This window comes from Mytilus edulis, chromosome 3 (genome assembly GCF_963676685.1).
Source record: "Mytilus edulis chromosome 3, xbMytEdul2.2, whole genome shotgun sequence".
Classification (NCBI taxonomy): domain Eukaryota; kingdom Metazoa; phylum Mollusca; class Bivalvia; order Mytilida; family Mytilidae; genus Mytilus; species Mytilus edulis.
The window spans coordinates 44,581,277-44,596,295 of NC_092346.1; the positions used below are offsets into that span (position 1 = coordinate 44,581,277).

General features: G+C 30.9%; 1 protein-coding gene across 2 annotated transcripts; it reads right to left on the bottom strand.

Moving 5' to 3' along the window:
* Nucleotides 1-599: 599 nt before the first annotated feature.
* Nucleotides 600-13,402, bottom strand: LOC139514288 (ATP synthase subunit s, mitochondrial-like). Of its 2 annotated transcripts, none has more exons than XM_071303306.1 (5): nucleotides 13,293-13,402; nucleotides 7,715-7,839; nucleotides 7,007-7,095; nucleotides 4,932-5,094; nucleotides 600-1,473 (listed from the first exon to the last, which is right to left on the bottom strand). In XM_071303306.1, the coding sequence occupies exons 1-5, from the start codon at nucleotides 13,326-13,328 to the stop codon at nucleotides 1,353-1,355; spliced, it is 534 nt and encodes a 177-aa protein (XP_071159407.1). In that variant the 5' UTR covers nucleotides 13,329-13,402; the 3' UTR covers nucleotides 600-1,352. The 2 variants fall into 2 exon arrangements, with proteins under 2 accessions (XP_071159407.1, XP_071159406.1); XM_071303305.1 differs by having other exon boundaries at nucleotides 6,887-7,095; nucleotides 13,293-13,401.
* Nucleotides 13,403-15,019: the final 1,617 nt, after the last annotated feature.

The following is a 15,019-nucleotide window of genomic DNA, read 5'->3' on the forward strand; positions in this document are numbered from 1 at the left end:
CTTTTACGTGCAAGAGATATGGCTCTCTCTTAACATGGGTCAGCCATTTATCATCCCCTTCCGACGGAATATCATCGTTACCTCAAGACCATACTCCAAATGGTGTCAAGGGAGAGCCGAAAATTCATTCCCTGAAATTTTCATCCCGGAACAGGAATCGAACAAAGATACTTTGTGTTTGTAGTTTGATGCACTAACCACTACACCACGGCTCCAATCTGTGTAGGTGTAATAAAAAAAGGATGCTAGGTTTGATGATCATCATTGTATATTTTGGGACTTAAATGAAAAGAGAAATTACAAATTTTATGGAAGACTATATCTTCCTCCTGTTGTCTTATGCATAATTTAACCACAGTCTATGATGAGGTTTTTATGAAGAGGTAGTTTAAAGATTTTTGTAACAATGGCTTCTTGTTAAGTTCTGTGTTGGCAAATATCTTGAACTTGGTTATGCTCCAAATTTTTTTCTAAGACATAGAATAAGAGGGGATAAAATTGAGAAATATGAGCTAATTGATGATAAAAGTCAATTTTATCTTCATGCTTGCAACTTAAAAAAAATAAATACCAACTGAAAGAAAAAGCAAAACACTCAATCAGACAAAAAGTTTTATTTAGAGTCGATAAAATTAAAACTTGTACAAAATAAGCTTTGTATGACTTTCAAAATCGACTATATATCTCATCACACAAACAACTATATGACTCTCATAATTATCGATCAACTAGAAGAATCTATCACTCTCAATAACATTCATGACAGATTATAATATATGTCAGCACATCTTAAATCAAAACAGGAACAAATTCAAATCCACGGGCCATTAAAGCATTTTAAAATGTTATCAACAAATATGATTTGTTATTCCTTATATGACAAACATGTTTTTTATAAAAAAAAGCCATCAAAAATCCATAACAAAAATGTAAAAAACAATCCGTACAATGGTTGGAATTCCATAAAAAAATCAGTAGAGTGTAATAATATTGTTCCTTATCTGAAATTATTTATTATGCTAATATTGATCTCTATACACCAACAAAAAATTGACAAAAACCATATCACTACATAAGCACTATCGATGCTATGAATCAGCCAATCTTAAAATTAATCTTAAATAAATGTACCAATGTGGTGGTAGATGATTAAAATAGTGTTTTATTCCTTTAGAAAGTCATTTACACATGTATGGTTTTGGGTGTTTGTCTTTTATTCAGAATTCTGTCCCATCTAAACATCCAGAACAGTGACATAGGTATAGGATATCTTCATATCTTATATGGAATCCTATGTAATTATCTTAACAATAGTATATACATGTATATAATTTTCAGACACATTTAATTTCTTATTGTTTAAATAGTTCTGTGTCACATTTAGGCAGAGCATCCTTAAACAAATCTAGTAATGGCTTCTTATGCTTTTCTTCTAAATTTGGCAGGTCATTTATTATCAATTTTTTCAGGTTCCTGTCAAGAAAAAAACAACAACATGAGCAACACTATTAATTCTTATTATAAACCAGATGCTCCGCAGGGCGTAGCTTTATACGACCGCAGAGGTTGAACCATGAACGGTTGGGGCAAGTATGGACACAACATTCAAGCTGGATTCAGCTCTAAATTTGGATTGTGATTAAAAAGTTGACACAGCATAGGTTTCTGACACAGAATGAATGTGTTCTAATGAACTTAAAATTTTTGTTTTCTCTTAGAGCAATTCACTATGCTGTTGAATATTAATCCTCTCAAAAAAATGTTTGAAGAAATTTTCTTTTTTATTTATGAAATTTCAAATGAGAAAAATTGAACCCAATTTTTTTAATCACATGATCATCCCCCTTTCCCTTATTCCAAAACTAATCTCAATTAAAATTTCTAATGGAGTTTGCAACAATAACTACTCATTTAAATACATCATAAAATATTAAGATGTAAAAAAACTGCTTGTTATCACTGAATGGTAAAGATTATTTTAATTTATCAGTTGGTAGTAAAAAGTGAATATACATTGTATATTGTATATAACAAAGATTTAAGTTGATTCTGGACAAAGAAAGATAACTCCAATTAAAAAAAAATCTTGCTATTGCACAATATTTTGCAATTAGATATTTCTTGCTTACTATTCTGGACAAAGAAAGATAACTCTAATTAAAAAAAATTTGCTATTTCACAATATTGTGCAATTAGATATTTCTTGCCATTGCGCAATACTGTGCAATTGAAAAGACTTGCTATTGCACAATACTTAATATAATAATTTTAGATCCTGATTTGGACCAACTTGAAAACTGGGCCCATAATAAAAAATCTAAGTACATTTTTGGATTCAGCATATCAAAGAACCCCAAGATTTCAATTTTTGTTAAAATCAGACTAAGTTTAATTTTGGACCCTTTGGACTTTAGTGTAGACCAATTTGAAAACAGGACCAAAAATGAAGAATCTACATACACAGTTAGATTTGGTATATCAAAGAACCCCATTTATTCAATTTTTGATGAAATCAAACAAAGTTTAATTTTGGACCCCGATTTGGACCAACTTGAAAACTGGGCCAATAATCAAGAATCTAAGTACATTTTTAGATTCAGCATATCAAAGAACCTAACTGATTCATTTTTTGTCAAAATCAAACTAAGTTTAATTTTGGACCCTTTGGACCTTAATGTAGACCAATTTGAAAACGGGACCAAAAGTTAAGAATCTACATACACAGTCATGACAGTTAGATTCGGCATATCAAAGAACCCCAATTATTTAATTTTGATGAAATCAAACAAAGTTTAATTTTGGACCCTTTGGGCCCATTATTCTGTTGGGACCAAAACTCCCAAAATCAATACCAACCTTCCTTTTATGGTCATAAACCTTGTGTTTAAATTTCATAGATTTCTATTTACTTATACTAACGTTATGGTGCGAAAACCAAGAAAAATGCTTATTTGGGTCCCTTTTTGACCCCTAATTCCTAAACTGTTGGGACCTAAACTCCCAAAATCAATACCAACCTTCCTTTTGTAGTCATTAACATTGTGTTTAAATTTCATTGATTTCTATTTACTTAAACTAAAGTTATTGTGCGAAAACCAAGAATAATGCTTATTTGGGCCCTTTTTTGGCCCCTAATTCCTAAACTGTTGAAACCAAAACTCCCAAAATCAATCCCAACCGTTCTTTTGTGGTCATAAACCTTGTGTCAAAATTTCATAGATTTCTATTAACTTAAACTAAAGTTATAGTGCGAAAACCAAGAAAATGCTTATTTGGGCCCTTTTTGGCCCCTAATTCCTAAAATGTTGGGACCAAAACTCCCAAAATCAATACCAACCTTCCTTTTGTGGTCATAAACCTTGTGTTAAAATTTCATAGATTTCCATTCACTTTTACTAAAGTTAGAGTGCGAAAACTAAAAGTATTCGGACGACGACGCCAACGTGATAGCAATATACGACGAAAAATTTTTCAAATTTTGCGGTCGTATAAAAAATATATAGGATGACGATGGAAGGAAAATAAAAGAAAATATTGAACTATTTTTAAATATTTACTTGATTTCCCTGACTCAGATCCTGTGGTTCATTTAAGGAATGACTGATATATTTTTTCTGTCTATGAAGAAATAACATACAAAATTTGGTGCACACTAAGTAACGCGAATAGCGGGTTATTTAACAGTGTGCACCACATTTTTTATGTTATTTCAAATAGACAGAAAAAATATTACAGTCATTTCTTATAATTTAATTCTAAATTCATTTAAAACCATAGAAAACAATGAAAAAACGTTGATGACGTCACAGTCACATGACAAAATTATGTCTATGGGTTAATAAGGAAATTACATCAGCCAATCAGAAGACGCGTTACATCCAAAATTAAATTATTGGTTCATATCTTTATTTTATTAAATTGTTTTTTAATTTAGGCAGTTGTTTTTCTTTTTTGAATTGTTTGACATTTGGTCATACCATGCCTGGGACATTTAAAGCTCATGATATAAAATTGTTAGCTCCTTTTTGAATGCAATATAGTTGTCGCATTGGCAATCTTACCACATCTCTTTATTCTTAAATAAATATTACCAGTAATGTGTAAAAGTATAAGGATGAAGGTATTTTATTTTTTTTAAATGTAATGCTTACTGTTTATAAAAAGTACAAAAAATTTGGTTTGTAATTATTCAGAAATGATGATCCTTAATGAAAATTGGAGATTGTGTTCCTAATTCGGCTTATTGTATAATACCTGTCAGAATCTGTTTTAACATTCATTTCTTTTCAGACATTTCATATGAAAAATTCAAAGATTTTCAAATGCTTATACACAGTGATACATGTGTTTCTCTAATTCTATGGAAATATATCCCTTTCTGAACCCATTGTATAAAATTTTTTAATCAACTTGTGGTTGCCGGTAATCTCAGAAGATGATTGGCTGAGTTTAAGGGTCATAACCTTTCTCAGCTCACTGAATGAATCAAAATGTTCTAACAGGTGTTAATGAAATTGACAACTTCGTGCAAAGTGGAAGGCACTCAAAGGGGATTTTTGTTTAGAAAAAAAGGAAATATTATCTTTTAATCATTAGACAAACAGATTATTACATAGTTACGCGTGGATTATCAGATTTATCCAATCACGATAGTTAAATTATAAATTATAAATAAAAATTGATAATTTAACTATCTCGATTGGATAAATCCGATAATCCACGGGTATCAATGTAATAATCTATATACATGTATCTCAGATATTTTGTATACAATTCATTATTATGAATTTCCTATTATAAATAACTTCAATTTAAAAAAAATAATAGAATGCTAAATTCAAGAAAAAACCATTCTTAAAACAATTCATAATACTGAATGAGAAAAAAGTTTAAAAAAAAACATAAGTGCCTGTGTATTCTGCCATACTTACACAAGTTCTGTAATGGGTATCAACCCTTCAGATGTGACATATCTACAGCTACTGATCTGTAGGTGTTCCAAAGTACTCTTAATTTCAGGTAAATATGCTATACAACTGTCACACAAATATTTACAATTGTGTATTACAATTTTCTTTACATGCTTACAGTTATCTGAAATACAAAATATGTATATAAATTTTAACAATTTAAGTACATGCAATTTGACATTACTTATTCCATTTTAATAGACACAATTTTCCTTTTCAGATTATGAGATATTCATCTAGAATTGATTTAACCCTAGATATGAGTTTTGTGTATTATGCATACCTTATTTTATAACAATACATTTCAATTTTAGAAGCATAGCCTATAGTTCAGATTTCCATTCTCAATTTCATTATATTGTAGAAAACTCAGAAGAATGAACAAAAATATAAAGAAGTGCAGCTATTTGTAAAAGTGACCACACCCATATTGCATGAAATTTTATTGGCTAACTGATAGTACATTCAAATACAACATTAACCAGATGCTGCGCAGGGTGCAGCTTTATACGACCGCAGAACTGTTGGGGCAAGTATGGACACTACATTCAAGCTGGATACAGCTCTGAATTTGGATTGTGATTAAATAGTTGACACAGCATAGGTTACTGACACAGAATGAATGTGGTCTAATGAACTTAAAATTATTTTTTTTGCTTTTGAGAAATTCACTATGCTGTTAAATATTAATCCTCTCAAAAAAAAATATTTGAAGAAATTTTCTTTTTAATTTCTGAAATCTGAAATGAGGAAACTTTAACCCCCCCCCCCCCCCCAATTTTTGTTCACCTCCCCCTTTCCCTTATTCCAAAAATGATCTCAATTCAAATTTCTAATGAAGTTTGCAACAATAACTACTCATTAAAATACATCATAAAATATTAAAATATAAAATGTCATACAGTCATGGTTAAAATTAGTATTTATTAATAGTAACTTCATAAATGGGGAATGTGTCCAAAGGGACACAGATGATGCCCCCATTAGCATATAACACTATAAAGGGACATAACTCAAGAACTGTAAAAGTGAAGCTGCCAAAAAATGAACTTAAACTGAGTTTACAGGCAATACAGCATTATATACACATGTCATTAAATTTAGTTAAGACAAACTTAAGTTAAGAGAACAGAAACTAAAATATTCTTCAATATTTCCACTTTTAAAGGGGCATAACCCTAGAATGGTAATCAAAGTGCTTGTAATCACTGATTGCTTTTATTTATCAGTTGGTAGTAAAGTGAATATTACATTGTATATTGTATATAGCATTGATTTAAGTTGATTCCACTACTATTCTGGACAAAAAAAGATAACTCCAATTTTCAAAGATTTCATAAAGCATTAGTTTAAGGTGATTCAACAACCATTTTAGACAAAGAAAGAAAACTTCAATTTATTGTCTTGAAACTACAAAAATGCTTGTTTTTTGGACCCTTTGTTGCCTTTTATTCCTAGTCTGTTTGCCCCATAACCCTTACAATATATCATAACCTTCTACTTATGGTATTAAACATTGTGGAACAATTTCAGAACAATTGAAATACTTTACACAACTTATTGTCCTGACACTAGATAAATGCTTGTTTTGGGCCCCTTTGGGCCCCTAATTCCTAAACCTTAGGGACCATAATCCCCAAAATCAATCCCTAGCTTCCTTTTGTGGTTATAAACATTGTTTAAAAATCTTATTGATTTCTATTTACTTATACTCAAGTTATTATCCGGAAACCATCCTTCTTCGGACGAGGCTGACGACAATGTGATACCAATATACGACTGCAAAAATTTTGCGATCGTATAAAAACTTGAATTTCATTATAATATAACAATTTTGATGTCACACTAAGTCATCAAATATTAAATGCTTACAGCATAAAAATTCATAAAATGTAACACAACATAACTATACATACGTAAATGTGGAAATCCTTTTAACATAACAGTTGAGTCTGTCATGTCAATTTCTTCTATTTTATACTTATCAAAATTTGATGATGGCAATGCATTATACTCTAAAATATGATTATCGTGACCTTGAAACTTGATGGTAGCACCACATTTCATCAGCCATTCAGCACAATTTCTATCTGGACCAACTAACTTATGTCGATCAATATCAAACCTAAAAAAAGTTATTTAAAACCGTAAAACAATAATCAATGGAGCTAAGAATAATAATAATAGCTAATAATTTTTGGTCGAAAACACACTTTACATCATAATTTTAAAGGATTTGGTAGAGATGAAAACAATATCCAACCTAAAACAGAAAATATTATTGTAAACCATAAAACAAAAAGTCAATAGAGCTGAAAACCATTCTATTTGACTAAAAACACAATGGGCTAAGATTCCCAACTTTTCCTCCTTCACCTCGGACACCTCTTTGGTAGAGTGTAAAAAACTGCATATGACTTCAGACAGTCCTATAGAAATTCTATAGCGTAACTATCCAAGTACAAAATTATATTTAATTTTAATTTGAAAAATAAAGATAACATCTAAAACTTTAATTCAATTAAGTTGGACCACAATTGACAACTGCAAATATTAAAGGCTGTTGGTATATACTTTTTTTGCATGTATACCAAATTGGAAATAAATTTCATTCTAACCCCATTCCATAACTTTTGTTCTTCAGTAAAATAGATATATTTTAGTGTATATTTTAAACTTATTTTTATCAGATTTGTTATATATATGAATAAATATAGTACACAAACTTTATATATAATACTAACGTGTTATAACCAGCATCTAGTCGCTGGATAAATCTATCAAAAAAGAGTCTTGTTTGAACTGGTGTGCATTTATTAGTGATGCAAGGCAGCCCAAGCTGCATACATTTCTGCAAGATCTTTGGATGCTAAAATTATAGGTTGAAATTATACATACATTTAAGCAAGTAGAAAGCATGCTTTACTACAAATTGAAATTGAAATTTTATTTCACAAAATCATATGTACATGTATACTTGATTTACCCCAAGACAATTCAGAAGCATATTTAGAGGGGGGCTGCCCCCTGATGAACATTTCTGGATTAGCCACTGCAATTTTCCAGTAATTAGTGTTCTCTCTATAGCATTTTTGGAGGTTGCCAAAATAAAAACAAATATTTACACTAGTAAAGTTGTTAAGGTTAATATCAAGACTAAGTACTGTTTTCATTTCAAGGTACAGAGCCAATGCTTTTAAAAAGTACATTTTCTCCTAGCCTTAAAGATCTATTAAACATCTCCAAGAGCAACAGAAGGAACATTATCCTTGTAAAGTCAGTGGGTTTATATGAACATCTAGATAGCTTTAGCATGTTTTATATATATATAGGCCATTTTTCTGTTTGACAGAACAAATTAGGACCAAATTTTGAAGACTTTTGAGACATTTTTACCCCTGTTTTTTGCAAAAATAAATGCAGATTGTTGCCATGGTTACAACAAAAAGATTTTAAATTTCACCATATCACCATACAGCATACAGGATATGTTTTTTTAGACGAATCTGTTATATGGATTCCATCACCAAGTGACCAAAATGTAGGCACAACACATGTTGAGCAAACGGATAAAGTTGATTTTAAATCGCACAAAATGTCTTGGAAACTAAAATCTAATAAGATGGTCACCCTCCCTAACAAGGTCTAAGTCGTACAGGAATCAAGATTATGTCCTTACAGAACATAAATTATTCCTATAATACCCTTCAAAATGACGATTTATATGAAAGTGATGGATATTTTTAATAGACAGGGATACAGATGCGCCTTCAATCTGGTAAATGATGCCATAGGCGTGCTAAATTGACAATCTTTTCTGGTGAAAGACATATGCGCCATCTATCTGGTAAATGATGCCATAGGCATACGAAATTGACGATCTTTTCTGGTTAAAGACATGATTCCAGAAATGACGTATTACTAAATTGGAAATCAAATCTATGGAAGATGCTTTTTCCATAAATATATGCATGCATAAAACAAATATTTTCGTATGTCATATGTTTTCATATCATCCACATTTCCTCGGTTTAGATTGCACACTCGTATGTTGTGACGTGTTTTTTCGGTTTCTATATTTACAACAACAAAACTAAAATTGAAAAGTTTAAAACATATTCAAAGTACCTTTAAAAAACATTAGAACAAATTTAATAAAACTAACATGTTTAGCCATGTCAGAAATATGTATCACTAGAATAGTTGTTGAGAAAAATTCTGAAGGATTACATAAAGTACAGCTATGTTGTTTGCCTGTCAGACACAAAATCTTCAAGACATGACTATCATATGTGTTTGTTTTGTCATTTTTATTACAAACCAGCGAGTTAAAATTAACAGGGTTCTTATATAAAATGGTTGTTCAAACTCCATTTATTCAATATTCTATTGCCAATTCTTATTATACATACTTAACACATAAAGATGAAAACAGTCTTAGCTTTTTACATTTAATCACAAATTTTGAAACTGCATTTTAAATTCATTTAAATAATGTCTTTTGTAGAAACCCATGCCAATTTGAAAAAAAAATCGAAATGTTACAATTTCAACACATGAAACATCACACCAAAAAAACATTTACTAGTTTATTTTATAACTGAAAAGAATTAAATAACTTTTTATGTGATTCAAGCAATAACCAGCATTACCAGAACCACCACTTTAGAAAATACTAATTTACGGATTTTATAGTCATTTCTTGCCTGTGTCCAGTTTTTACTTCATACGAAAACATATGACGCTGTTTTTTGAAATATAACCAGATGCTCCGCAGGGCACAGCTTTATACGACCACAGAGGTCGAACCCTGAACTGTTAGGGCAAGTATGGACACAACATTCAAGCTGGATACAGCTCTAAATTTGGATTGTGATTAAATAGTTGACACAGCATAGGTTTCTGACACAGAATGAATGTGGTCTAATGAACTTAAATTTTTTTTTTTGCCTTTGAGCAATTCACTATGCTGTTGAATATTAATCCTCTCAAAAAAATGTTTGAAGAAATTTTCTTTTTATTTATGAAATCTGAAATGAGAAAAATTTAACCCCCCCCCCCATTTTTTTTTTCACATCCCCCTCTCCCTTTTTCCAAAACTGATCACAATTCAAATTTCTAATGGAGTTTGCAACAATAACTACTCATTTATATACATCATAAAATATTAAAATGTAACAAAAGGTGCTTGTTATCACTGAATGGTAAAGATTGTTTTAATTTATCAGTTGGTAGTAAAAGTGAATATACATTGTATATTGTATAAAACAATGATTTAAGTTGACTCAACTACTATTCTGGACAAAGAAAGATAACTCCAAATCAATTGAATTTCTTGCTATTGCACAATATTGTGCAATTAGATATTTCTGGCTATTGCGCAATACTGTTCAATTGAAAATATTTGCTATTGCACAATACTGTGCAATTGAAGATTTCTTGTTATTGCGCAATACTGAGCAATTGAAAATTTCTTGCTATTGCACAATACTGTGCAATTGAAGATTTCTTGCTATTGCTGAATACTGTGCAATTGAAAATTTCTTGCTATTGCACAATACTTAATATAATAATTTTGGATCCTGATTTGAACCAACTTGAAAACTGGGCCCATAAACAACAAGAGGCTGTCACAACGACAGCAAACCGGATTTATTAACATTTGTTTGTGTCCTGGCAATATCACAAGAACCATAACTGATGAATGTTGAAAGTGAAAATCGTCAATATCAAATTTGACCTCCATTTTGTAGTCAGTATCAACATATTAAAATTTGAAAAGCTTAGATTGAATGGTTCATTAGTAAATGCAACAACGTGAATGGATCAAAAATTAAGAATCTACATACACAGTTAGATTTAGCATATCAAAGAACCCCAATTATTCAATTTTTGATGAAATCAAACAAAGTTCAATTTTGGACCCTTTGGGCCCCTTATTCCTAAACTGTTGGGACCTCAACTCCCAAAATCAATCTCAACCTTCCTTTTGTGGTCATAAATCTTGTGTTTAAATTTCACTGATTTCTATTTACTTATACTAAAGTTATTGTGCGAAAAACCAAGAATAATGCTTATTTGGGCCCTTTTTTGGCCCCTAATTCCTAAACTGTTGGAACCAAAACTCCCAAAATCAATCCTAACCTTCCTTTTGTGGTCATAAACCTTGTGTCAAAATTTCATAGATTTCTATTCACTTAAACTAAAGTTATAGTGCGAAAACCAAGAAAATGCTTATTTGGGCCCTTTTTGGCCCCTAATTCCTAAAATGTTGGGACCAAAACTCCCAAAATCAATCCCAACCTTCCTTTTGTGGTCATAAACCTTGTGTCAAAATTTAATCGATTTCTTTTCACTTTTACTAAAGTTAGAGTGCGAAAACTGAAAGTATTCGGACGACGACGACGCAAGATGACGACGACGACGCCAACGTGATAGCAATATACGACGAAAAATTAAAATTTTTGCGGTCTTATAAAAATTGCAAAATAATTTGAAACAGTAAAAAATTGTAGTTAGTCTTGACAAAAAAATCTAGATACCACAAAACATTCGACAGAACATGCTCTTAAAATTTGAGTACACACATGAATAAAAGCTCAACAGTGAAAACTGCAAGCAGTAAATATTTTGATTAGTACGAAAACACATCACATGATGATAAGCCTTATAAATTTGTTAGCAAAGAAGGGAAAGAGGTGGTGTTTATGGCAAGCCATTTTGCTATTTATACTTATTTGAAGATATCTCATAAACTTTATAAGATATCTTATATAGTTTATAAGATATCTTATAAACTTTATAAGAAGATATCTTATATAGTTTATAAGATATCTCATATAGATAAGATATCTCATATACTTTATAAGAAGATATCTTATATAGTTGATAAGATATCTCATATAATTTATCAGATATCTTATATAATTGTCTTTATAAGATATCTCATAAACTATATAAGATATCTCATAAACTATATAAGATATCTCATAAACTATATGAGATATCTTATAAACTATATGAGATATCTTATAAAGTATATAAGATATCTTATAAACTAAATAAGATATCTTATAAACTAAATAAGATATCTTATAAATTATATAAGATATCATATAAAATTTATGAGATATCTTATATAACATTAAAGATATCTCAAATTCTCATATAACATTAAAGATATCTTATATAATATATCAGATATCTTATATATTAAAGAGGGTGGTAAAGGGGGGTACTTGCACGAAAAAAAATGTGAAAAAAGACATAATTTCACGTTGAACGTGAAATAATTTCTGTAATGAACGTTGCACGAAAAATAAATACTTTTATTTGAACCTTTTGTGACTGAGTCACTGTTTTCTTGTATATATTAACTCTTTATTTTACTTGATATTCCCTATTTAGTATACACATTTATGATATATTTGGTTTACGGCTTTTAAAAAAGTATTTCTTGACGATCCCTGCCAAGTGTTTGAATTTTATTTGAAAAATACCGAGCACGCAAAATAAGACTTTGAAAATCATGATGCACGTAATATTAAATAAGCAGAACACGTTGAACGAGGCACCTGTCTTGCACGACTGAATGTCAAATAATAAAGTAAAAACATGTTGAACGTGAAATAAAAAACGGCGATCACGTTGCACGAAAATAACCCTTTACCACCCTCATTAAAGGAGATATCTTATATATTATAGGAGATATCTTAAAATTCGAATAAATAGCAAAACGGCTTGCCATAGGTGTTCATTATTTTTTTCCAACTTTGTATACACCTTATCACTATTCCCATTTGATCCGAGAATCTGTTCCGCTCTAACTTTTGACGTCATACAAAAGTAATTTTTCCATTGACATTGTGGCTTCAAATATTTCCTTAAATTGTGACGTCAAAATTTTATAGGAACTTATGTGATGTCCAGTAATGGCAGACAAATAGTGATAAAGTGTATAGCTACGAGGCAGTTCTGTCAACTTTTCATGAAGCAAATGCGAGAGATTTGCCATTTGGCCAAAATTGAAAAGATCAAAGTTACAAAGAGAAAAAAACAATAGATCAGAGGAAAATGCTGTCAAAAAGCATGAACAAGCGAGAGTCTTACGCAAAATGCGTAATACTTGGCAGCCCAGAGTCGAGGTACCGAATTGACTTGAAATTTTACCCCGGTTGGACAGCCGACAGTCACAGACAGGCGGACGGACGGACGTACAGACATTGGTAAACCAATATGACCCGACAGTTTGTTGTAAGGGCATATACGTGCCATTATTAGACATCGTGTGTATCTGTGTCTAAAGAATACATTGTAAGTTACCTTTCCACTAATGTTTCCAAGTTTTACGATGTTCATTCCAATATTTTTAGTTTGTAGAGTGTCGCATATAGCTATGTAAAAAAATAGTGTTAGAGAAAAATGCACTTATACATGTAAGCTTCTATTAATTCCGACAGTTTGTCTAGAATAAATCTTTCTATAACGATGTGTAAATATGCAATATATCTAAATTTTACAATCTTTAAAACAATATTTTCAGGAACTTAAGCGGCTTAAAATGGCATTGGTAAGAAAACTTATAATTTTTTTTATCTAGTCAATCTTACTTTTATACAATAGCTTACTTAATGTTTCTTGTATAAAACTACACTATGTATTCATATATTGTATTTTTTCGCCAATATTATATATTTATTATGGTGTTCAGCAGGACGTAGGCCTTGTATTTGATATGATTTTATTTGATTTTACATGGTATTGGGATCGTTCGCCCTGATTACATGTTCGCCCTAGGTTCGTTCGCACTGAGTTTGTTCGCCCTGATAGTCCGTTCGCCCTGGGTTCGTTCGCCCTATATTCATTTATGATATGTATATGTTACATCAATGAACGAAATATAATTATATATATGATATTAAAATTTATGTATATCTATTAAAAGTTAAATACAGAATATTTGCCAAATTTATATTAATTAAATAAAATTCTTGGCTGCATTGTCACACTTTATTTTTATAATTACTTTTAATTACTGTTGATTGAAATTTGATTGCTGATTACATTCTTTTGTAGGTGTCATTTGAAACCTTTGGTATCACTGATTGTTATATAAATTGTCTTTGATGGATTAAAATACATACAAATAATTTAGTCTTCAGTTGTTTTACATTTAAAAATACAATGTAGTGCTGAAATTCACAGAAACTTATATTTCCTAGTAACGTAATTACATACAGATACAAACTTAGTCCTAAATTACCTTGAAGTCACAATATCTTGTAGTCCTGAAATGTACTGAAACTGATAACCTAGTATAGCAGCTAGCTTTAGACAAGTTAACATGAAACATCGTAAATATTCAGCGAAATTGTAGACTGACTTCAACACATTCAATTATATACACACATCGCAACACTATACTAAAAAATATAATCAGGGCGAACAGACTTGGGGCAAACAGGTATTAGGGCGAACAGAAATTGGGCGAACCAGAATCAGGGCGGACGGACCCGGATTCATTTTACATCATACATACACATGTATGTCATGTATGTAGCAGTCAAACCTTTGGACCTGAGAAAAATAACCTTACAAGAGAAGTGACCTTTGATTTTAAAATGCATAGGTTTTTACTACAAAACAGTGGGACAAAAAAAACATGTGTGACCCGACGAGACAGATCGATGTTCTGTATGTACAGTCCCTGTCTGGCATAAACTTGAGGCCTAGAGGAGACCTTTATACACCTTATCGCTATTTGTCCGCCATTGCTGGATATCACACAGGTTTCCGTATAATTTTGACGTCATAAAACAAAATATGTGACGCCACAATGGAAAAGTGATTGTTGTATGCGTCAAAAGTTCAAGCTGCCGGGTCACCCGGGGTTAGCAATAAGGTGTATTGTAGGTGACTGTACATTCACATGAATCGAAGCATCAGAGTAATCATGGTAATAGATGGTAAGGAAATCCAAATAAATTCCCACATGCAGGTTAACATTATGTTTGCTCTGACACCTATCCAAAATGTTTACAAACAAGTAT

Excerpts from the sequence above, each read along its gene's own strand:
- LOC139514288 (XM_071303305.1), bottom strand. The coding sequence starts at position 13,328 with ATGAACATCGTAAAACTTGGAAACATTAGTGGAAAG. Across the intron at positions 7,840-13,292 it reads TTGGAAACATTAGTGGAAAG|CATCCAAAGATCTTGCAGAA; the intron begins GTAACTTACAAT and ends CTATAATTTTAG. Across the intron at positions 1,474-4,931 it reads ATACCCATTACAGAACTTGT|GAACCTGAAAAAATTGATAA; the intron begins GTAAGTATGGCA and ends TTTTCTTGACAG.